General features: G+C 40.8%; 1 protein-coding gene across 3 annotated transcripts in view; it reads right to left on the bottom strand.

Annotated features, from left to right (window-relative positions):
- Positions 1 to 26,770, bottom strand: part of LOC115144102 (carbonic anhydrase-related protein 10) — a 323,887-nt gene that overhangs the window by 254,583 nt on the left and 42,534 nt on the right. For all 3 annotated transcript variants that reach the window (XM_029684820.2, XM_029684822.2, XM_065002301.1), the window contains one exon: positions 9,288 to 9,362. In XM_029684820.2, the coding sequence (XP_029540680.1) occupies positions 9,288 to 9,362 (75 nt within the window). The remainder of the gene's footprint in view (positions 1 to 9,287; positions 9,363 to 26,770) is intronic.

Genomic DNA, 26,770 nt, shown 5'->3' with positions numbered 1-26,770 from the left:
CTACATCTTGATTCACCTTGTTTATCAAAAGATTTACCATAGAAATAAATGATTAACATTAAGTTGTTATGTAGTTAGATTGGTAAAAATCTGCCTTCCCCTCTATCTACTCTCCTCTCCTTTCCTCCCTCCATCTCCTTGCCCTTCACTACATGCTGTCTGTCTGTCTGTCTCCGTCAGTCAGTAGAGGGTAAATAAAGTAGAGGTCACACCACCACTACCCACAGTTGTCACTGCAGTGTGAGTATGTGTGTGTGTGTGTGTGTGTGTGTGTGTGTGTGTGTGTGTGTGTGTGTGTGTGTGTGTGTGTGTGTGTGTGTGTGTGTGTGTGTGTGTGTGTGTGTGTGTGTGTGTGTGTGTGTGTGTGTGTGTGGCGTGCGCCGTGATGCCTTTCACTGACGATGGGAGAATCAGCCATAGTGAATGTACCTCTTCCTCTAAGGCTGCAGTGACTGACAACGAGTCACATTCTGTTGCAGGTATATTGCAGGGATCCCCTCATTATATATCTGATTGTGTTTCTGGATGGCTGTTCAAGTCAAGAATGCACACTGAGTCCAGTTTGGAGCATTCTATTGTCCCAATATCCACCAAATCCTACACAGCAGCAATGAGACACACAGACATCCGATGAATAATCTCTATCAATCAGTAACTATCTGTGTGTGGGTTAATCAGAGGGATTTGTGTGTGTATCCCCCAGTAAAGTATGAAGAGAGAAGGAGCTTAGGACTGACTTCAACCCCCATCTGTCTCCACCCTCTGTGGCCCTGTCAATCTGCGTGTGTGTGTGTGTGTGTGTGTGTGTGTGTGTGTGTGTGTGTGTGTGTGTGTGTGTGTGTGTGTGTGCATGTGCCTGCCAACCCCCTAGCTAAGTAGAGCATACAAGATATAAGAGAAGTGAAAGGTCTGTGTGAGCCGGTGTCGATCCATTTCAGCTGTTTTGTACATTGTGACTACCGTGGGTCTTACATAACCCAACACACATCATTGGATACAGGTATCACGCAACGTCTGGATTGATTGGCACAAACAGAATCATTAGAGAGAGAGCAGCAGAGATTGGTAGACAGGCTGAGACAGCATAGCAGAGTAGCAGGCAAGCTTAGCGCATAACAATCTCATACTGTATAATCCACAAAGATTCCTGCCTGCAATTGGATTCCATTGAACTGGCAGAAAAAGCCACCATTACAGACAACCGGCTATTACCAAAAGCTACAAAACATGTAACTCTATGCTTACAGAAACATATTTAAGTAGAAAATGTATAATAGGAAGTGTACCTGTCGATTTATTTCAAGACCTACCTTTAAACTCAGTGCTTCTTTGCTTGACATCATGGGAAAATCCAAAGAAATCAGCCAAGACCTCAGAAAAAAAATTGTAGACCTCCACAAGTCTGGTTCATTCTTGGGAGAAATTTCCAAACGCCTGAAGGTACCACGTTCATCTGTATAAACAATATTAAGCAAGTATAAACACCATGGGACCACGCAGCCGTCATACCGCTCAGGAAGGAGACTCGTTCTGTCTCCTAGAGATGAACGTACTTTGGTGCAAAAAGTGCAAATCAATCCCAGAACAGCAGCAATGGAAATTGTGAAGATGCTGGAGGAAACAGGTACAAAAGTATCTACATCCACAGTAAAACAAGTCCTATATTGACATGACCTGAAAGGCCGCTCAGCAAGGAAAAAGCCACTGATACAATACCGCCATAAAAAAGCCAGACTACGGTTTGCAACTGCACATGAGGACAAAGATCATACTTTTTGGGGAAATGGCCTCTGGTCTGATGAATAAAAATATAGAACTGTTTGGCCATAATGACCATCGTCATGTTTGGAGGAAAAAGGGGGAGGCTTGCAAGCCGAAGAACACCATCCCAACCGTGAAGCACTGGGGTGGCAGCATCATGTTGTGGGGGTGCTTTGCTTCAGGAGGGACTAGTGCACTTCACAAAATAGATGGCATCATGAGGCAGGAAAATTATGTGGATATATTGAAGGAACATCTCAAGACATCAGTCAGGAAGTTAAAGCTTGGTCGTAAATGGGTCTTCCAAATGGACAATGACCCCAAGCATACTTCCAAAGATGTGGCAAAATGGCTTAAGGACAACTAAGTCAAGGTATTGGAGTGGCCATCACAAAGCCCTGACCTCAATCCAATAGGAAATGTGTGGGCAGAACTGAAAAAGCTTGTGCGAGCAAGGAGGCCTACAAACCTGACTCAGTTACTCCAGCTCTGTCGGGAGAATGGGCAAAAATTCACCCAACTAATTGTGGGAAGCTTGTGAAAGGCTGCCTGAAGCGTTTGACACAAGTTAAACAATTTAAAGGCAATGCTACCAAATACCAATTGAGTGTGTGTGAACTTCTGACCCACTGGGAATGTGATGAAAGAAATAAAAGCTGAAATAAATCATTCTCTCTACTATTATTCTAACATTTCACAATCTTAAAATAAAGTGGTGATCCTTTACAAGGATTAAATGTCAGGAATTGTGAAAAACTGAATTTAAATGAATTTGGTGTATGTAAACTTTCGACTTCAGCTGTACACTGTCCTAGATAATACATTAATATGTTTACTTTCCTAAACTAACATCTAACAGCACCCACAGTCCTCCTCCACACCTTGACTGTATCTTGGCTAAATTCCACTCTAGCCTGGTGCTGGCAGCCTGGTACTCACTTCCTCATCATCATCAGAACTCAATGGGCCATAATTGTCCTCAGCAGAACCATAGCTCCTGCTTCAATCACAATGCAGAACCACAGCTATTGGTCCAATCACTACTGTTGCACGATATTCCAAAACGTCAGTACTTTTCTGATACTGAAAAACGGTTCGGTACTAGAAGTTTTGTTAATGTCGGTACTTCTGTCAAATGTGTCTCACGTCATATAGGGATTGAGAGGATCGAGTCTGTCTAATCATTTGTCTGAATCTTCTCAAGGGGGCTGTAGTTAGGGCTGGCACAATTATTGCGTAATCGTGTAACTGACAATTACGGACAATAACTGTGAACTATGAAAAATATATTTATAATCATCTTAATGCATTAATTTTAGGAGAAAGGAGTATTCAACTTTATATTCAAGTAGGTATAGTTTACCCAATAGCAGTTACTAATTTTTACATGAATTGGGTAAAGTTGGTATTAATTTTACGAGCAGAACGGCACAGTCAGAAGGAAAAGCTAATTTCCCAAAAGTTCCAGAGTCAAAACCATTTGTTTTTTTTACGCAGGGGTGTCAGCAAAGCATTGCTGTATTCATGACGTACTGTATGACGTAGATAATTTTGACATTTTAATCGTTACCCAGAATTCCATAACCGTCATAACCCTTGCAGTAGTAAGATAGCCAGGCTAGTGGCTACTTGTGCTTGCGCATGCTGATGACAAAGCGCCAGCAGCTTTTGAGAAGCAAGCCAGAGGGGGAGAGAAAATTCCGACAACATGGCTTCTTCTAACGAAAACATCATACCTCCACGCGGGCAGTTTGATGACCAAAATGGTTCCAGAAGGGAACTGTGAGAACACTTTGGAACTGCTTACAGAGCAGATGGTAAAGGTCAGCCCACCAAAACAACTATGCACAATGTGTTACAAAGCAGTGCAGTGCAAGGGAGGTTTAGTTGTAAAACAACATGAAAAGCAGTTTTACACATGACATTTTCATTGTAATGTTATTCAACTGGAAACTCAATTCAAATGGTTTTTGAGTGGAAATGACATATAGTACCAGTCAACACGTACTCATTAAAGGATATTTGTTTATTTGTATTGTCTTTATTGTCTACATTCTAGAACAATAGTGAAGACATCGCAACTGTGAAATAACACATATGGAATCATGTAGTGACCAAAAAAGTGTTAAACAAATCTAAATCTATTTTATATTTGAGATTCTTCAAAGTATCCACCCTTTGCCTTGATGACAGCTTTGTACACTAGGAATTCTCTCAACCAGCTTCATGAGGTCATCTGGAATGCATTTCAATTAACAGGTGCGCTTTGTTAAAAGTTAATTTGTGGAATTTATTTCCTTCTTAATGCGTTTGAGACAATCAGTTGTGTTGTGACAAGGTAAGGATGGTATACAGAAGATAGCCCTATTTGGTAAAATACCAAGTTCATATTATGGCAAGTGCAGGTCAATTAAGCAAAGAGAAACGACAGTCCATCAGTACTTTAAGACCTGAAGGTCAGTCAATCCGGAAAATGTCAAGAACTTTGAAAGTTTCTTCAAGTGCAGCCGCAAAAACCATCAAGCGCTATGATGAAACTGGCTCTCATGAGGACCGCCACAGGAAAGGAAGACCCAGAGTTACCTCTGCTGCAGAGGATAAGTTCATTAGAGTTAATTGCACGTCAGATTGCAGCCCAAATAAATGCTTCACGGAGTTCAAGTAACAGACACATCTCAACACATTAACTGTTCAGCGGAGACTGTCTGAATCAGGCCAGGCCAGGTTGGCTTGTCATAACAAAGGGGTTAAATACTTGTTGACTCAAGCCATTTCAACTTTTAATTTTTTATTAATTTGTAAAAATGTCTAAATACATGATTCCACTTTGACATTATGGGGTAATGTGTGTAGTTCAGTGACACAAAATGTCAATTTAATCCATTTTAAATTCAGGTTGTTACGCAACAAAATGTTGAAAATGTCAAGGGGTGTGAATGTTTTCTGAAGGCACTGTAGATGAATAATGAATCATAGGTCTAATGAATGAAATTGACCAGATATTATGGCCATAGATTAGCAAATTACCCTGACATTTGAAAACAGTTTAGATGTCATTGTAAAATTATTGCATGCTCTGCGTCTCAGACAAGGTTTTGCATAGGGATACTGTAAGATTAGCTTCTGTTATTTAATATGGTGTTTTATTTTTTAAAGAAATTGAATGTAGAATATAAGATATACTGTGTTATTTTAGTTGTTCAACCAGTCATCAACATATTGTTCAATGTAAAAAAAATGAAAAATAAAGCCCAGTGGTTATTCTGTTATTCTGTGAAAGCTAACATGCTTTCTTTTCTTAACCGTGGTATAACTTTGGCATTGAGTATCATTCCGTTGACGAGTACCGTGATACTAAACCTGGTATCGGTATTGAAGTAAAAATTCTGGTATCGTAAAAACACTACTAATCACAACGCAGAGCCTCATCTAATGGTCCAATCACAATGCAAAACCCCATCTACTGATCCAATCAAAACAGCCAACATTGTTCCTCCAACAGCCCCTAACAGTGTTTCATCACTAAGGATCTTTAATGCACATTGTCCCTTTGCTAGTCCTTCTAGTGCCTGTTAGCAGGAAGAAGCTGGCAAAGTGCTATAGGATATCAATTTTCCCCCAATAAAGCGCAGGTTGCAAAGTTGCCGCACCCTCGTGGATCGTCTCTGTGTTGTTTAATTGAGTTTCGATCAGAGACTGTTACTCGGAGAAGCACTCACTATCTGCCAGACACACACACTTACATAATATATATATATATATATTTATATATATATATATAACAATTAGCAGCGGCCAGTGATTTTGAAAGGGCTTAAATGGCAATTCCACCACTTTTCAACCTCATTTCATTATCTCCAGCACAATACCAGTGTCTACATATGTGAAAACGGTGCATTTCATCTACCTGATTACATCATCAAAAGTTAAAACATTTTAAAAACAGTGATTTTAAAAAACACTATGAGATTCGCAGTGAAGTGGGGAGCAAGAAAATACCTAAAACTCATGGCAGGTTTTGAAAATCACTGTGTTTTTAAAAACGTTTAATCCTACCCTGTGATGTCACAGCAGCATTGTTTTGGACCTTTATTCTTATATTTTTAACCACAGATCATAGAAACGCATTGTTTTCACATATGTAGACACTGGGTTGGTGCTGGAGATGATAAAAATGAGGTTGAAAAGCATCGGAATTGCCCTTTAACTGGAGAATTAAGTTAAAAGGCTTTAAAGGGATTTTCAGGAAGCCGGGTTTTGGACACGGTAGCTCAGAAACCTGTAATTGGCGAATCCTCCTTGTCTCTGAGTACCGAGACTCAAGTAAGGCTGAAGAAACCTTTCATTTGTTAATCAATCCCCTCCTTTCAAAGAAAACTAACTCTTATACTATTATTATTCGAAACAGAAGTGTGGATTTTAAATCCGACTTTTAGAGAGAAGGGAATGAAGAATTGAAAGTGCTATAGTTAACTGTGTATAAAAAGATGACGGAGTTTGGCGCTTCAACAACAGACCATACTGATTGTCTGTTTCTGTCTGATTATATCTCATATTTGATATTTTTTTGATCAAGAGTCTTCCATGACTTGTTATCATTTAAGCAGTGGAGCAGTAATTCGGGAAGACTTCCGCTGCAGAAAAGCTGGTGCTACATCTGGGGTACATAGTTACACTGTTGCAAGTGCAGAGTAGGAAAAAGAAGATGGATTCCATTGTTTCGCTTCATGGACCTTAAAGACCAAATAGCACTGAATTGGTGAAAGCTGCTTACACATGTCTAGTTCATAGTTGTATGGTTGTTATAATTGCCTCTCCTCATCTCTTCCTCTTTATCTTTCAATCTCCCACCCTCGTCTCTTCCTCTCACCCTCCTCCCCCTCTTTCTTGTCCCCCCTCTCTCTCATTCTCATTCTCTCTCTCTGTCTCTCTTTCTCTCTCTCGCTCCCGGTCCTCTCCATCTCCACTCTCTCTCATTAGTCCAGTGCCTGTCATGGAGAGGGTCTGTGCAGGAGCACACAGTCCAACACTACACACCAGAGAACCATCAGATGCCTAACAGCTACACATCAGAGAGACAACCAGCAGCTAGCCAGGCCAGCTGAGTCGCATCGCTCTCTCTATCTACCTCGCATCTCGCTCCAGTGGCACAGGACAGAGAAGGGATATTTTAAAGAACTAGAGGGCGGAGAAAGAGAGAGAGGGGGGGGGGGGGAGAAGAGAAAAAGTAGAGGAAGAGAGAGAAAAAGAAGAGAAATTGGACCAAGAGATAAACTGAGATTTCTGAAATGATAGTCATTTCAGTTAAGGGAAGGGAGTGAGTGTTAACCAGTCACTTTCATGCAACCCCCTTTCTCACCCTGAGACCACATGTTCATCTTGACACCTCTGTCTGGCTGAACAGCATGCTACCTGTTCCACATGAAGCTCTCTTCATCCCAGCATGACAATTCAAGATGGTTCAACCACTGCTTTGGATCCTGCCAAGCCCCCCCCCCCCCCTCTCTCTACCTCCCTCCCTCCCTAACGCTAGCTCACAGCAACCAGCCATTCCGCACAGGCTTTATCTCCTCTAAAATAATCTTTCAGCAGGATCAACAAGAAAATCTGCTGAAATGGGATAAAGAGAATAGAGGGGAAAATTATGTAAAAAAACAACAATAATAAACAGCAAAATCCACATCCGGGCCGGGCTTCCTGGAATGACCCCAGATGATGCTCAAAGCTGATGATCTCAAATGACCTTTAACTCCATACTGTGCCAATAAGAGCTGCTTCTCAATGCTCTCTGAAGAGATGACGGTACACTGAATGACTAGGATGGAGTTGGCCCTAGACACTGAGCTAAGGTTAGTTTTGTATTCCCCCCTCTGATAGTTAGCATTAGGATCTACTGAGAATGAGCTGATCCTAGATCTGTGGCTGGGAGAATCGTCTCCCCAGAGCAGATTAAAAGGAGGCATATACTAATGGTCCTCGTTGACCTTTGGGAAATACTAAAGCTAATTGGGGTAGCTTAGAAAGGGCACATTATATTGCAAAGGTCAGTTATGTGACATAAGGCTACAACATGGGATCACGTTAGCTTTTACAAATATCCTACTGTACAACAACGTTCAAAAATCCCGGTGGAGTGGACCCATCAGAGTGCGCATTTTTGTAACAGCCCAGCACTAGCAAACCTCAAATCAAATCAAATGTTATTGGTCACATACACATCTTTAGCAGATGTTATTGCGGGTGTAGCGAAATACCTGAAGTAACTAATCAATGAATAATCATTAACAGAATCAGAGAGCTGGGTTTAAAAAACTAAACAGATCAAATACAATGTGCACCCTGTGAATTCCCAGGACCAGGACGTCTTGCGTTATGAGTAGACATAGATGGGGGACTTAATATCTCCATGCTCTAGACATGATTTGGAATACAGAAAGGGACTGAGGAATTAGTCAAACCAAATACTAATACAAAATGTTAACAGCTACCGTTTTATCCATGAAAATAGTTGAACAGGTACAATAATATCCATAACAACACTACCGACCGACTCCCCACAGTCTCCCTGTGGTCCTAGTTATATCTACCACAGTGCCATATCAACCGATTCAGGGTTATCACACCCTAGCTCAGTAATGTCACTTCATTCGCACGGGGTAAAGTTTCAATCTTTATCGGCTACTATCAGCTCCTCTATGGCAGAGACCTGAGAGAGTAGGGCGTAAAACGTCTGATTACCGTACCTCCTCCCCTCGCCGGCACAGGGGGATCACGACTAGTGTATTAGCGGTGACGGCTGCTGTTGATTGGCTAGTGGTGCAGGAAGGCCTGTGAGGACAGGGGCGCTGACATTATATTGGAGATAAAGCATTGCAATGACGATGTGTCTCTGACAAACAGACACGCTCGCGCGCACACTTACGTACGTCCACGCACACACACAGCGCTCCTCAGTCGCTGACAGTTGATTCCCAGCTGTTATTTTGTGTGACATATACACATATACAACTGCAGGTGTAATAAAAAAGCATGCAAATGCATTCTGATGCACACACACACACGCACACACACACACACACACACAGACACAAACACACACACACACACACACACATTCATATAAAATAACACATCCGCAGGCTTTAATAAAAGGCATGCATTAACACAACACACACACACACACACACACTTGCAGGCATCATTGAAAGCCCTCAACAGCTCAGCAGCAGAAAAGTACAATCTTAGGAAATAATTGGGCTGACGGGTACACATAGAGGGAAATTAACGAGGTAGAAAGAAAGGCCCTTGTACACCTGCCAGTCAATCAGCAACCAAACAACATGAACTACATGACAAAGGCAACGAATGTCTTGTAAGCATTAAAAACAGAGCCTGTGGCAAGGTAGTTTGTCGAGCTATGAAATAGAAAATATGCAATGTTCTTCACACTTCACATTAAAACAATCAACCTTACAGAAAATAAACAGCAGTCTTAACTGCACACAGTACAGTATAAGGATTCTTACCTGGTACAAAACTCCCCTGAACAACCTCCTTGTACGCCCACCATCCCTCATGTATTTTAGGTACATTTGGCTGAGCTGTCAGAGAGGAAGGAAACAGAGAACATACATGTCAATCAGATGTATGTTAATTAGAGACAACACCTGCTGACTCTACTCCTTCATGTTCCATGTTGATCCTCATCCTTTCCAGCCAACCTCTTCAGGAAGAGGCCTTGGCAAACAAATACTCACTGAAGACAGGCAGAGAACAAACAGAACACGAGATTGGAAATCCTACACACATGTGCACGTACACACATAACACATACTGGTACGTATACAAGTGTAAGTAAACGCACACACACCTTCCTCGGGCATTAGTCTGGAAATGCATTCTGTTATGTTGTGCGCAGTAAAAAGCCCAGATTAGAGGAGGGCTGGACTTTATAATTGAGGTGAATAGGTAAAGGTCCCGCTAAAAAGGGAGGGTTGAGACCCAGAATTACCAGAAGAACTTTGGGGATATTGCTTTTTACACCTCAACTTGTTTTGTTCATTCGGTTGCGCTGGGAAGGAAGGCTTAATGGAGGGGCTAGAGGTTGCCTTGCCTTACCTCTGCGAAATGGAAGTACGGGGTGGTGGGTGGTTCTTATACCCCTTTCGAAGAGTGGTCTAGCCTACCTCTAGAATAGGTGCAGGTTCAATTACATAGAGAGGATGGACACAGGAGTGCAAAAACCTTCTTTTCTCCCAGGCAATCAACTGGACAATCAACAGCTACCCGTCTGGCAGAAAGTCTGAAGTTTTACCTCCCTGCGGGTGTCGAACAGCATACGGCCCCCAAAAATGGATCCTAACCATCCTGACTGGCCGCTGACTGGTTTCTCCAAATGATAGATTGCTTTTCCCCTTCCGATGTAAAATGAAGTGGAAGTAAACACCACCCTGGATGCCAGAGTCAATGAACATTGCATAGTGAGTCAGTGGTTTCCACTATTATAACCTATTATAACCGACATGTCCGCGTTGCCTCTCTGCAATATAATTAGTTTTACTCTCCATTTAGTCACCACCAAAAACCCATCATGAGACAGCAACACAATTGCAGTGTAAAGAGTTCAGGTAAAATTGAATTGTTTCAGATAGCAATTGAACAATGGCTCTCCGGCTCAAAGGACCAATCCTTCCAATTCTTCCATAGCTATAACTACACTATTGCAGTGAATTCAACAATGTTATAAGGTGTAAATAAGAGTCTCCTCCACTGTTCCATAGGTGTCTCGACAGGAAAAACTTCCACTGAAAAACACAGTCAGGGGTAAGAACCAATAACGTGGCATCCTGTGTATGTGTCAATGCATGTGTGTGTGGGTCTAGGGATCCTAGTAAAAATAAGGAGGGGCTGGGCCTCCCGGGTGGCGCAGTGGTCTAGGGCACTGCATCCCAGCGCTAGCTGTGCCACCAGATACCCTGGGTTCGCGCCCAGGCTCTCTGTCGCAACCGGCCGCGACCGGGAGGTCCGTGGGGCAACGCACAATTGGCCTAGTGTCGTCCGCGTTAGGGAGGGCTTGGCCGCTAGGGATATCCTTGTCTCGTCGCGCACCAGCGACTCCCGTGGCGGGCCGGGTGCACTGCACGCTAACCAAGGTCGCCAGGTGCACAGTGTTTCCTCCGACACATTGGTGTGGCTGGCATCCGGGTTGGATGTGCGCTGTGTTAAGAAGCAGTGCGGCTTGGTTGGTTTGAGTTTCGGAGGACACATGGCTTTCGACCTTCGTCTCTCCCGAGCCCGTACGGGAGTTGTAGCGATAAGACAAGATAGTAATTACTCACAATTGGACACCACGAATTTGGGGAGAAAAAGGGGTAAAAATGTTAAAATTAAAATAAAATTAAAATAAAATACTGCATAAAGCCTCTGTATCTCTCCAGCTCTTAGGCTGCAACAAGGTGGCACAGATACCGGTCTACACATAAAGTATAAAATCATTTTGATGAATTCAAAGCTACTTTTCAGATTAAATGATTAAATGATTTACTTAGGATCTCTAGTGACAACATTTTTCTCAGACTCTCAGACTTCTCAGACTCTGTTTAGGGGAGCTGTACTTGTGAAAGCAATCAGTTGAATGGAACCATCACATTGAAGCGATTTCTTTGTTTTGTCATTTCTAATGGGTATAATAAGCAAGCCTATCACTGTTAATTATTCAGAACTGTCTGAGACAGACAGAAATAATTAAAAAAATTCTGGAACAATTGGCCGCCATATTCTGTGGCAGCGCTCGCCTAGAGACAAGACATCATCACTTCCTGTGTAACAGCGAGACAGGTGAGAGGAGGAAGAGTAACAGAGCGAGAGAGGGAGAGAACATTATCAGGACAGAAGGGAGGGATGAAGGGAGAGAGAAAGACAGAAAAGTGAGAGAGATAGAGATGAAGAGAGAGAGTGGGAGAGTGAGAAAAGAGAAAAAAGGGAGAAAAGCGAGAGCTAGACAGCAGGACAGCAGAAAAGTTATGTTCCATTTCCCACACTGCTTGGCTGTGGCCCCGAAACACACTTACTGGCATCAGCAAAAAGGAAATGCTTCCAATCTATTAAAGGATATGCAGACGGGACCCTGAGGGGAGGAAGGGAGGGAGGGATGGGGGGATGCATATGGCAAAATGATAGATCACTGTTAATTTCACCCGCCCCTAGCTGAACCCAGAACAGTGATGATCATATATGGTGATCATATGAGTGAGGCGCAGCAGTAATTTGTAGTTTAGATGCTGAAAACTAATGTGTCAGTATTCACATCAGGATCCATCTAGACTGCAAGCAATCAATCAAGCAAGGTCACGTGTCAATATAGGGCCAATATCCTTCTCCCGTCAAGATGATCAGTAGACTGACAGGAGTTATTAACCTAATTAATCTTTGCTCTATGTAATTAAAACTAGAAACCTTTATACAAGGGGTGGGCAACAGGCGGCCCATGGGCCTAAACCGGTCCGCAAATGATTTTATTTTGGCTCCCTAAAGTTTATATCAAGAAATTATTTAAATAATAAATACAAAAAAATATATATATTTTGGTTAAAGAAAACACTGTAAAATCACCAGGAATTTAGCAAAATAATTGTTTAATTTAGAAACTCGTATCTCAACGTAAATCAAGGTATAATATGATCGTTATTTTTTGCCTTTTTAGGCTAGTTGTGGTCAATTTGCTGTCTACAACGTATTTTAATTATGTTCCTGCCCCCGACCATCCACTCCGACAAAAATCATCCCTTGGCTGAATCTAGTTGCCTACCCCTGCTTTACAGGGTTAAACAAGCCAAATAAACTTCCAATGCAAGACAATGGCTTACTACATTTTCAGTTGTTTCAAATGACTGGTGACAGGTTTTCAGTAAACTGGTCTGTAAAGAAGTATGGCTGATCAACTCCAATAACCTGAAAATTGAACATTTTCTATTGTTCAGAACTGAGTCATCGTTAGCTACGTGCTTTCCATACCCATGCATCTCTGTGTGTGCGGCCTACCCCGGCCTAGCCTGGCAAGTCCCTACCAACCACCTATAAACACAAGTAGGTAGACTCTGTAAATAAACAATTCATTTTCATATAATTGTCAAAAACCCTCATTAATATTCATCAAAATGCACTTGCAATCCACCTGCTCAGCCATGCAGAAAAAGACACACAGAGAGAGAGAGAGAGAGAGAGAGAGAGAGAGAGAAAGAAGGGAGATCGAGAGAGGGGCAGGAGGAGATAAAGGCAGGAGGAGATAAAGAGAGGGTGAGGGACAGAGAGAGAAGGAGGGAGGGAGATAAGATAGATAGATAGATAGATAGATAGATAGATAGATAGATAGATAGATAGATAGATAGATAGATAAAAAAAAACTTAAAAAGATAAGAGAGGCTTGTAATTTTCATCATAGGTACACTTCAACTATGACAGACAAAATGAGAAGAAAAAAAATCCCAAAAATCCCATTGTAGGATTTTTAATGAATTTATTTGCAAATTATGGTGGAAAATAAGTATTTGGTCAATAACAAAAGTTTACCTCAATACTTTGTTATATACCCTTAGTTGGCAATGACAGAGGTTAAATGTTTTCTGTAAGTCTTCACAAGGTTTTCACACACTGTTGCTGGTATTTTGGCCCATTCTTCCATGCAGATCTCCTCTAGAGCAGTGATGTTTTGGGGCTGTTGCTGGGCAACACGGACTTTCAACTCCCTCCAAAGATTTTCTAAGGGGTTGAGATCTGGAGACTGGCTAGGCCACTCCAGGACCGTGAAATGCTTCTTACGAAGCCACTCCTTCATTGCCCAGGCGGTGTGGATCATTGTCATGCTGAAAGACCCAGCTACGTTTCATCTTCAATGCCCTTGCTGATGGAAGGAGGATTTCACTCAAAATCTCACGATACATGGCACCATTCATTCTTTCCTTTACACGGATCAGTCGTCCTTGTCCCTTTGCAGAAAAACAGCCCCAAAGCATGATGTTTCCACCCCCATGCTTCACAGTAGGTATGGTGTTCTTTGGATGCAACTCAGCATTCTTTGTCCTCCAAACACGACGAGTTGAGTTTTTACCAAAACGTTATATTTTGGTTTCATCTGACCATATGACATTCTCCCAATCTTCTTCTGGATCATCCAAATTCTCTCTAGCAAACTTCAGACGGGCCTGGACATGTACTGGCTTAAGCAGGGGGACACGTCTGGCACTGCAGGATTTGAGTCCCTGGCGGCGTAGTGTGTTACTGATGGTAGGCTTTATTACTTTGGTCCCAGCTCTCTGCAGGTCATTCACTAGGTCCCCCCGTGTGGTTCTGGGATTTTTGATCACCGTTCTTGTGACATTTTGACCCCACGGGGTGAGATCTTGCGTGGAGCCCCAGATTGAGGAAGATTATCAGTGGTCTTGTATGTCTTCCATTTCCTAATAATTGCTCCCACAGTTGATTTCTTCAAACCAAGCTGCTTACCTATTGCAGATTCAGTCTTCCCAGCCTGGTGCAGGTCTACAATTTTGTTTCTGGTGTCCTTTGACAGCTCTTTGGTCTTGGCCATAGTGGAGTTTGGAGTGTGACTGTTTGAGGTTGTGGACAGGTGTCTTTTATACTGATAACAAGTTCAAACAGGTGCCATTAATACAGGTAACGAGTGGAGGACAGAGGAGCCTCTTAAAGAAGTGGTTACAGGTATGTGAGAGCCAGAAATCTTGCTTGTTTGTAGGTGACCAAATACTTATTTTCCATAATAACCATAATTTGCTAATAAATTCATTAAAAATCCTACAATGTGATTTTCTGGATTATTTTTTCTCATTTTGTCTGTCATAGTTGAAGTGTACATATGAAGAAAATGACAGGCCTTTCTCATCTTTTTAAGCGGGAGAACTTGCACAATTGGTGGCTGACTAAATACTTTTTTGCCCCACTGTATATAGAGAGAGAGAGAAAGGGGGAGCGAGAGAGAGAGGGGAGATCGAGAGAAAGGGGTTGGATAGACAGGAGGAGATAGAGAGGGCAAGGGACAGAGAGAGAGAAAGAGAGAGAGAGAGAGAGAGACACAGAGAGAGACAGAGAGAGAGAGAGGAAGCTGAGCAGAGTGAGACAATAGCGACACCCGTCCATCCATAAATGAAACTTGACTTTGCCGACAGCTGTGCATACTAACTTATGAGACAATTATCTCCGACCCCGCTCCTGTCTGCGGGGCCCTATAATGGCTGTGTGTGTGTGTGTCAGGGGCCCATCCACTCGATGGATGGGCCCCTGACACTCTCAATCAAGCCAACACTGGGTGAAAGGGTCGATATCAGGGGATATCTTTAAAGGACACGTTTTTGATATTCTAGAACAGCGGTTACCAAACTTTTTATAGTTACGTACCCCTTCAAACATTCAAGTCTCAGCTGTGTACCCCCTCTAGCACCAGGGTCAGCGCACTCTCACATGTTGTTTTTTGCCATCATTGTAAGCCTGCCGCACACACACTATACGATACATTTATTAAACATAAGAATGAGTGTGAGTTTTTGTCACAACCCGACTTGTTGGAAGTGACAAAGAGCTCTTATAGGACAAGGGCACTGGTCCTATAATAATAATAATATAATAATAATCAATAATTTTGCTCTTTATTTCACCATCATATAAAACCTTATTTGTTCATCAAAAATCGTGAATAACTCACCACAGGTTAATGAGAAGGGTGTGCTTGAAAGGAAGCACATAACTCTGTAATGTTGGGAGAACGTCTCAGTCTTAAATCATTTTCCACACACAGTCCACTCTCACATAGGTATGTGGATGCAAAGGGTATCAGTGTCAAAACATCATGATTTGCCAATGCAGGATACTCTGAGCACAGCCCTATCCAGAAATCTGTCAGTGGCTTCTGATTAAATTCAATTTTCACAGAACCGCTTGTTGCAATTTCGATGAGGCTCTCTTGTTCAGATATTAGTAAGTGGACTGGAGGCAGGGCATGAAAGGGATAATGAATCCAGGTGTTTGTTTCGTCAATTTTAGGTAAGCACCTGCATAATTGCGCACTCAGCTCCCTCAGGTGCTTCGCTATATCACTTTTGACATTGTCCGTAAGCTTGAGTCCATTTGCACACAAAAAAATCATACAATGATTGAAAGACCTGTGTGTTGTCCTTGTTAACCTCTTCAACCTATGGGGGCGCTATTTCATTATTGGATTAAAAAAACGTGCCCGTTTTAAGCGCAATATTTTGTCACAAAAAGATGCTCGACTATGCATATAATTGACAGCTTTGGAAAGAAAACACTCTGACATTTCCAAAACTGCAAAGATATTATCTGTGCGTGCCCCAGAACTGATGCTACAGGCGAAACCAAGATGAAATTTCAAACAGGAAATGAGCAGGATTTTTGACGCTCTGTTTTTCATTGTCTCCTTATATGGCTGTGAACGCGCCACGAATTAGCCTGCCCTTTCTAACATTTCTCCAAGTTGTCTGCAGCATTGTGACGTATTTGTAGGCATATCATTGGAAGATTGGCCATAAGAGACTACATTTACCACATGTCCGCCCGGTGTCCTTTGTTGAAATTGTTGCGTAATCTCCAAGCTGCTCGCATTCATCCATGTGCTTGAGACAGAGAGGAGACTTCCAGGAATGATATATCATGAAGAGATATGTGAAAAACACCTTGAGGATTGATTCTAAACAATGTTTACCATGTTTCAGTCGATATTATGGAGTTAATGTGGAAGAAAGTTTTGCGTTTGGATGAATGAATTTTCGGGTTTTTTTGGTAGCCAAACATGACGCAGAAAACGGACCGATTTCTCCTGCACAAATAATATTTCAGGAAAAACTGAACATTTGCTATCTAACTGAGAGTCTCCTCATTGAAAACATCCGAAGTTCTTCAAAGGTAAATTATTTTATTTGAATGGTTTTCTGGTTTTTGTGAAAATGTTGCCTGCTGAATGCTAACGCTAAATGCTAATGCTAGCTATCAATACTGTTACACAAATGCTTGTTTTGCTATGGTTGAGAAGCATATTTTTGAAAATCTGAGATGACAGTGTTGTTAACAAAAGGCTAAGCTTGAGAGCTAGCATATTGATTTCATTTCATTTGCGATTTTCATGAATAGTTAACGTTGCGTTATGGTAATGGGCTTGAGGCTGTAGTCACGATCCCGGATCCGGGATGGCTCGACGCAAGAAGTTAATGCAGACAGAGAAGAGCTCCAACTTCTTAATCATAGCCTCAATGTTGTCCTGCACATTGAATATAGTTGCGGAGAGTTCAGGTAAGAAAAAACATCATTCAAATAGGTCAGTCGTGTGAGAAACTCGCCATCATGCAAGCAGTTAAAATTATGGTCAGTAAAGAAAACTTTAAGCTCATCTCTAAATTTTAAAAAACGTGTCAATACTTTACCCCTTGATAACCAGCGCACTTCTGTATGTTGTAAAAGTGTTACATGGTCGCTGCCCATATCATTGCATAATGCAGAAAACACACGAGAGTTCAGGGGCCTTGCTTTAACAAAGTTAACCATTTTCACAGTAGCATCCAAAATGTATTTCAAGCTGTCAGGCATTCCCTTGGCAGCAAGAGCCTCCCGGTGGATGCTGCAGTGTACCCATGTGGCGTCGGGAGCAACTGCTTGCACACACGTTACCACTCCACTATGTCTCCCTGTCATGGCTTCTGTGCCATCAGTACAGATACCAACACATCTTGACCACCAAAGTCCATTTGATGTCACAAAGCGGTCCAGTACTTTAAAAAATATGCTCTCGTTGTTTCCAGTGGAGGATGTCTTGACCCCCCATAAACGTAACGGACATATACCAGGAGCTCTGCCAGGCCCGCCACGTCTGTTGACTCATCCAGCTGTAACGCATATAATTCACTGGCTTGTATGTGAAGCAGTAATTGTTTCAAAACATCTCCTGCCATGTCACATATGCGTCGTGAAACAGTGTTGTTTGATGAAGGCATTGTCTATATAGTTTTTTGGTCCTTTACCCCCAGTATTGTCCCAGGCATATCCACGGCAGCAGGAATAATTAAGTCCTCCACAATAAAATTGAGGTTACGAGAGAGAGACGTCATCAGAGCGCGCAACAGGACACTGTACTGTCTACACTCAGTTTGTTGTTTACATTAAACCTTTTTCATTAAATCGATTTTAATCTAAACTAAAGTTTTGTTACTAAGGGTTTCACAACGCGGTTAGCCTTTATGGCTGGGACTGCAAGTTTGTGTTCCTTTTTTTGGTGTGTGGATTCCTCGAGTGATAGCTGGCTGTACTACAGACACCTGTCGTCATCGTGGGAAAGACTCATTGTTATCGTTTCGTAAAACAACTGGTTGCAGTATAGAGCCAATCTGGATACCAAGCAGATCCTGAGGGAAATCGAAGAGTACCAACAACTTCACGCTATGGAGGAACAACATACTCCTTCGTGGATAGATCCGAACACCTCACAGAATAACTTTAACCCGACAAAAAAAGGAAAAACAGATTCATCTACAGACACGGACGATTGCTGGAATCCATGCAACAATGGAAAGGTTGTGTGAGGAGGTAGCAGTGCTGAGGGGGAGTTTAGAGTTCAGACAGAGTGAAATTCTCAAGCTCCAAAGAGAAAACAAGACACTCACAGCCAAGGTAAAAATACACGATTCCAACATGGATTGTCTACTCAGGGAAAACAGGGTGATGAAGGAGACGCTACTAGACATATAAAGTCATAGCAAGTGTGAAAATCTATTTTTTTCCGGTATTCCTGAGGACGCATCCAATAATCCAGAGGGCGCGATCAGAGAATTCATGAAATCCGCATTGAAACTTCCTATAGAGACTGTAAACAAGGTGGCTTTCCACCGAGTACACAGACCTGGAGCTCGGAGCGATAAGACCAAGGGTCATCGCAAAATTTGAACACTACCAACAAAAGGAGCTGATCAAAAGCAGAGGAAGGGAGCTTAAAAGGGACCAAATTTGGTTATTTCCAAAGGAGATAAACGAACGTCGTAAGAAACTGTATCCAGTACAAAGACAACAAAGGATGGATGGTAGGCGTGCCTTTATCATTGTGGACAAACTCTTTATAGATGGACAGCTATTCCGAGACAGCTCCATAACACCGTGGCTGTACTAAATTCTACAGGGACTTCAGTTTACGAAAAAAAGATGGTATGGGCACTGTTTAAAATATCTGTACATTATGAAGTGGATATGAACACACACCTACTCAACTACATGCTTGCTTACACATACGGATTTATACATACACACACACCTGATCTCGCTCTTCTCTCATTCTCTCTTTCCTCCCTCTCTCTCTATTGTCGAGAACTGTTTTATAATTTAATGTGTTTAATGCTCGTCTATCTTTTTTATTTATTTGTCTACAAGTTTGCATATGTTTACATCAAGCAAGGGGAATATATCAAAATAGGGGCATTGGGGAATAATAACATATTGTACAGAATACATTTGTACTGTAGTGAAGCCTTCTCTAGAGTAATGCAAGGTGTCTTTCATGATCATGTGAAACGTCAATTGCTATGGAAATGCTGGGATGTGTTTTTCAATTATGTTAAAGGTCATTATGACGCAACTATGATGGTGATACGATATGGATTATAATTATGAATATTAAGGTTATACGCACTACATGTTACACACATAGACACTCAATTGGCAGAGTTATGACTCAAAATTGGCAGAGTTATTATTTATTTGGACATCACACATTACAGTCTTACTCTTATACAGACATCATACACACTCTCATTATATCATATCCAATATCATACACATCAACCTATTCCGATTTGTGACACACATAATTTGTCTCAATTTTCTAACATCTATGGCATTGGCTCACAGGCAAACAGGCAAGGGAATAAAACAAATATTGCTAGAATCTATTTATTGAATTCTAAATATCAGACAATTGAAAGCTCTAGTTTTGACCTTCATAATACCTCTGATGGCAGTAACTTTACAAGCACTACTTATGATCAATTTAGCCTGAGAATAGTATCTAGTTATGGTAAGGGGTGAAATAAGTACAGCTAGTTATAATTGTAATGGTTTGGCAGATTATTAAAAAAGAAGATCCGTCTTTACATGGCAAAAAGAAAAGGAATATAACATATACTGTTTACAGGAAACTCAATCGACATCCTTAGATGAAGTTGTGTGGAAAAAGGAATGGGGTGGTGAAATAATTTTCTGTCATGGACAAAGGAACTCAAAGGGTGTGACGATATTAATTAACAAAAATGTTGATCTGAATGTGCAAATAATCATGAATGATTCGCAAGGCAGTTGGATCCTTTTGGATATGAAAGTGGACGAAAAAGAGATTTGGCTCATTAGTATATATGGTCCAAATCAGGATGATCCACATTTCTTCAAAAACATTTATACCAATTTATTGAACTTACAGGTAACAAATGATCTAATCATTATGGTAGGAGACTATAACACAGTCCCTCAATGGACTGTAAAGGTAATCACTCTACAAAAAATCATCACTGTGCCCTTAAGGAAATCACTAATATTATGGACACATTAGAAATAGTGGATATTTGGAGACTAAAAAACCCCGACCTAGTGAGATATACATGGAGGAGACTTAATCAAGCTAGTCGTCTTGACTACTTTCTTGTCTCTTTCTCTTTTGCATCAAAGGTTTAAAAAAGTTTTAATAGGATACAGAATGCGATCGGATCATCATCTAATTGGCATTCACGTAACTCTCATAGATTTTCCACGTGGGCGGGATATTGGAAATGTAATCAAAGTTTACTGGAGGACAACTTATTTTTAACTAAGACAAAATAATTTATAACTGAATTTTTCCAGTATAATATAGGTTCAGCAAATCCCCTTATTGTTTGGGATACTTTTAAATGTACCTTCAGGGGTCATTCAATTCAATATTCATCAATAATAAAAAGCAGTTTCTGGCTAAAGAAACAGGACTAACAAGGGAAATCCATGAAATAATAGTACAGGTAGATAGCAATAAAAACGATACTACAGAGATACAAAATAAGTTAGAGGAAAAACAAAAAGAACTTGAGAAACTGTTTCAAGAACGATCTAATGTAATCTATTACAAAAATAAAGCAAACTGGATGGAATATGGAGAAAAATGCACAAAAGTCTTCCTGAATCTCCAATACGAATTTGAATTTGCAGAAACTCGATACTGAAGACGGAGTCATCTATGATTCTCTGAATGATATTTTAAAAGAGGAAGCTAATTATTTTAGGCAGATATTCTCTTTTCCGTCTCATCCTCTCCCACTGAAAGAAGAAGGAATTCTTTCCAAATCATATAAAAAATTGAAAATTAACAAATGTACAGAAAGATCCGTGCGAAGGCCAAATTACAGAGGAAGAACTTTTTGAGGCTATTAAATTGTTTCAGTCTGGAAAAACCCCTAGCAACAAATGTAGAATTACTGATGCTAGCATTGGATGTGCTTGTGGAAGCAGAACAACTTGTGTCATCGACAGGTGCAGGTGTAGTACTGCTGGTAGTACGTGTCTCTATGGACGCGGGCCTTACTTTTTTTTAACCATTTATCCATTTTCGAGCAAACGGAATGAGTAGCAGTTGCATTTGGCTACATTCAGACCATTCGTGGTGTTCCCACAGAAGAGCAATGGTTAATATGATTGGATGTTCATTATTTGACTAGGCTACCTGAATTTGACATTGTGTTGTTATTTAGCTGAACACTAGATGGTTTCATGTTATTTTTTGGCAGTGAAACAAGGCTACTCAGGCGAGCAAAAAACATCACCCAAATGTATGAAAATGTGAATCACGTTTTTATTTGGCGTACCCCCGATGGCATTGTGTACCCCAGTTTGGGAATAGCAGTTCTAGAGAATACAGACAGACTATTTCCAATGCTTATTTGGAGTTTTGTGGATATGCACCATATACTGTCACGCTCTGTTTTACCTGTCCTTGTGATTGTCTCCACCCCCTCCAGGTGTCACTTTTTTTCCCCTGGTGTATTTATCCCTGTGTTTCCTGTCTCTCTGTGCCAGTTCATCTTGTATGTTCAAGTCAACCAGCGTGCTTTTACTGTGCTCCTGCTTTTCTATTCTCTTTTACTAGTCCTCACAGTTTTTACCTTTGCCTATTTTTCTGGACTCCATTCCCTCCTGCTTGACCATTCTGCCTGCTCTGACCTCGAGCCTGCATGCCATTCTGTATCTCTGGAACTCTGAACTGGTTTTGACCTTTTGCCTGTCCATGACCATTCTCTTGCCTACCCCTTTTGGATTGTTAATAAACATCTTGGACTCTAACAATCTGCGTCCTGTGTCTGCATCTGGGTCTCGCCTTGTGCCCTCATATACCCTGACCAATTCTGAATCCAGATGTGTCTTTTAGACATATTACATAGGAATTACTCCGAATATCACACATGGACATTTCCTATGGCCGGATATGGACTCATTCAATATCCTGAGAAATGTGATATCCTGTTTTCTCTCTTCATGTTAACAAATACATAGCATAACTGTGTTTTCTCAGCAAATTAAAGATATGAAACTACTGTATATTGAGTCCAGATATTCATCTCTTGGTTGAGGTTCATATCCGGATCTTGATATGATTTTTGAAAATAAGGACCATTTCTGATGCATTTCTGAGTTTTCAGAACATGCTTAATAATTTGAGAAATATGCAATCCATATTTTTCTGTCCTGCACATAACATTTTGATATTTCCTCCAGATATCAGTCATGGTATGGCCAGATATGGACTCATTAGATATCCTGAGATAGGCCTATGTTGGCATCTTATTTTTCTATATCTGAAGACAAATCCTGACAGTAGGCCTACATATTTTATCAGCAACAATACAATGCATATGCTTTTGTCTGAGGTCCATATCACGATCTTGATATGCATTTTGATAGACTAAATAAAAAGTTTATATGCCAAAAAAAAAAGTTTTTGTGTTACGGCGTTGGGATTTGAGCTCTGGATTTGCTATGCTGCATTTTTAAAACAGAAAAAGCAGACACATGTTTTCTGGAAAGATGCAAACGTAGCCCAATCTTTGGGAAAAATGTTTGGTGGTTTGGAAATAGCAACTTGGATTAAATATGATGATGTTTAGATTTCCGTGCTTTTTGTAGAATACTTCTGAATATGGTGCAAATGTAGGTAAAGCACCTGAAAAGGTAAAACTACTTTCATGAGTCGGATTTAGCCCATTTTTGATCAGACATGATGAATATTAAAATATCTATGATTCATATATCATGTAAGGATTTCTATTGAAATTATGATTCATTTTTTTGAACGGATACATATATGATCAGGTAATGACTACAGATATGATACATTTCTGACAATATGTGCTTTCGTTCCTGCATATAAGCCTAGATTCAGTGGTTCTTCCTTTAAAAATTGCGTAGTACCGCAGCACAGCTTGCGGGCTGCTGCATAATTCTATGGCACGCTATTTAAGTGTCAGCCATCGTTGCCATTAATGCTAGTTAGTGCTAGTTTGACCACCAGAGGGCATCTTTGAGAAGTATTTGATTGTTTTCAATATTGGCTGCACTAGATAATTTAAAACCTTTTTTGTAAGAACATAGTATATAGGAATGATTTTAGGAAACGTTGCTTAATTAATTTGATTAATATTATGGTATTTCTATTCCGAGAAAAACAAAACCCTTAGGGTTTCTGTCAAAAACATGGCGCTGTACAACGTGACCGGTCGGGAGTAGTACTAAGTTGCAAAGAAAACGCCATATCTCAGACTGGCCAATAAAAATAAAATATTAGGATGGGCAAAAGAACACAGACACTGGACAGAGGAACTCTGCCTATAAGGCCAGCATCCCGGAGTCACCTCTTCACTGTTGACGTTGAGACTGGTGTTTTGCAGGTACTATTTAATGAAGATGCCAGATGAGGACTTGTGAGGCATCTGTTACTCAAACTAGACACTCTAATGTACTTGTACTCTTGCTCAGTTGTGCACAGCCCCCCCCCCCCCCCCATCTTTATATTCCGGTTAGAACCAGTTTGCGCTGTTCTGTGAAGGGAGTAGAACACTCAGCGTTGTCTGAGATCTTCAGTTTCTTGGCAATTTCTCGCATGGAACAGCCTTAATTTCTCAGAACAAGAATAGACTGACGAGTTTCAGAAGAAAGGTCTTTGTTTCTGGCCATTTTGAGCCTGTGATTGAACCCACAAATTCTGATGCTCCAGATACTCAACTAGTCTAATGAAGGACAGTTGTATTGCTACTTTAATTAGCACAACAGTTTTCAGCTGTGCTAACATAATTGCAAAAGGGTTTTCTAATGATCAATTAGCCTTTAAAATTATTAACTTGGATTAGCTAACACAATATGCCATTGGAACTCAGGAGTGATGGTTGCAGATAATGGGCCTCTGTACGCCTATGTAGATATTCCATAAAAAATCTGCCATTTCCAGCTACAATAGTCATTTACATCATTATCAATGTCTACACTGTATTTCTGATCAAGTTGATGTTATTATAATGGACAAAAATAGTGCTTTTCTTTCAAAAACAATGACAGTTTCGACCCAATGATTCGCCTGACAAACAAAGAACTTTGTGTGCTGCAGGCCCAGGCATGCTGTGGAGAACATTCTGCTGCCTGCAACATCCTCCAGCATGACCGGTTTGGTGGTGGGTCAGTCATGGTGTGGGGTGGCAATTCTTTGGGGGGCCGCACAGCCCTCCATGTGCTCGCCAGAGGTAGCCTGACTGCCGTTAGGTACCGAGATGAGATCCTCATACCCCTTGTGAGACCATATGCTGGTGCGGTTGGCCCTGGGTTCCTCCTAATGCAAGACAATGCTAGACCTCATGTGGCTGGAATGTGTCAGCAGTTCCTGCAAGAGGAAGGCATTGATGATATGGACTGGCTCGCCCGTTCCCCAGACCTGAATCCAATTGAGCACATCTGGGACATCATGTCTCGCTCCATCCACCAACGCCACATTGCACCACAGACTGTCCAGGAGTTGGCGAATGCTTTAGTCCAGGACTGGGAGGAGATCCCTCAGGAGACCATCCACCACCTCATCAGGAGCATGCCCAGGCGTTGTAGGGAGGTCATACAGGCACGTGGAGGCCACACACACACTACTGAGCCTCATTTTGACTTGTTTTAAGGACATTACATCAAAGTTGGATCAGCCTGTAGTGTGGTTTTACACTTTAATCTTGAGTGTGACTCCAAATCCAGACCTCCATGGGTTGATAAATTTGATTTCCATTGATAATTTTTGTCAGCACATTCAACTATGTAAAGAAAAAAGTATTTAATAAGAATATTTAATTCATTCAGATCTAGGATGTGTTATTTTAGTGTTCCCTTTATTTTTTTGAGCAGTGTATAATTATAATGCAGGGTTAATAACAATAATAATAATCGTTGGATAACAGATTGGCTCTCGGAACTCATAAAGAGACGGCTTCTATCTTCAATATAATCATTCACTCAGAAGGTTAAACCCTTAGATTTTAGGCCTGCGGTAAGTTATAATAATCAATGCTTTCTGGGAATGTTTAATCCAGCCGATGTGTCAGATTTTAAAAAGGCTTTACGGCAAAAGCACATCTTGCGATTATCTTAGGACAGTGCCCCGCATACAAAAGCATGAAAAACATATTTCAACCAGGCAGGTGCGACATAAAAGTCAGAAATAGCGATATAATAAATGCCTTACCTCTGATGATCTTCTTCTGTTGGCACTCCAAAAGGTCCCAGATACATCACGAATGGTCCTTTTGTTCGATAGTGTCCTTCTTTATATCCATAAAAACTCAATTTAGCTGGCGCGCTTCAGTCAATAATCCACCCAGTTTCCCTCCATCAAAATGCATACAAAATGAATCCCAAACGTTACTAATAAACTTTTCCAAACAAGTCAAACAATGTTTATAATCAAACCTTAGGTACCCTAATACGTAAAGAAACGATAAAACTTAAAAGTCAGTGGAGTTAGACATTTTAAAATCAACCAATGTCAACCTTCAAATGCTTTATTATCCAAATGTTTAAAGTCCGTGTGGTGAACGGAGAGAATGCATTTGACTGTTTTTAATATCAGCCATCAACCAAAAACACAGCATCTGCCTTAATGGAAATATATTATTGAATTACATTTTTTTTGTACTATTTCAAAATATATGTTTATTAGGCTACTGTGCAGTGTCTTTAAATACAATACTCCCCTTCCCTTCTTTCCTACCCTCCTTCTTGACAAGAGTCTATTGTCTTGCTAATAGCCCATCATGGGCGGATGGCTTCTTTTGTATTCCAATGTATTGAATTAATGTATTAATTACAGTCATTTACCATTCTCATTATCGGATTGGAAACGTTGTTTGCAGAATTCATCTCTTGAACTCTCAGTAAAATCTCATTTTAAAGTCCTCTGGTGGTTACAGTCCTAACCCTGGAACGGGTAGCACCATAGAAAGAAGCTGGCTTGATGAAAACCATGTTCATTTCATCTGCTCTCTTTGGTCTTTATGTCATTTTAAAATAGGCCATAAGTATACAGCAGATCGCCGATTGTCCTCACTTTGATTATGCTGTAACAACATACTGTAGCACCATGACCAGGGTGTCTATTAAGTGAGCAGATTAGTGCTTTCAGGAGGAATGGAAAAATGTGTGTCAATTCATAAACCATGTGCCATGGAATTGGTACATCGAAAATCTCTCCCAACTGTTTTGCAATCTATATGGCACAGCTGTCATTTTTTTGGTCCTAAAATGACACTGGTATATATTTTTATTAATCACAATTTTCTTTAACCAATTTTGAACTTTAATCCACTTGATAAAGGTTCCAATTTATCATTTATTTTTTATTTTTTTATAGTATATTTGATTTTAACCACAATATTTGTTTATATTATTTATTCTGTCTTTTCTGGTG

The sequence above is a fragment of the Oncorhynchus nerka genome, linkage group LG16 (genome assembly GCF_034236695.1).
Source record: "Oncorhynchus nerka isolate Pitt River linkage group LG16, Oner_Uvic_2.0, whole genome shotgun sequence".
NCBI lineage: Eukaryota > Metazoa > Chordata > Actinopteri > Salmoniformes > Salmonidae > Oncorhynchus > Oncorhynchus nerka.
The sequence above is the reverse complement of the archived record's forward strand: the minus strand, read 5'-3'. Positions and strand labels throughout refer to the sequence as shown.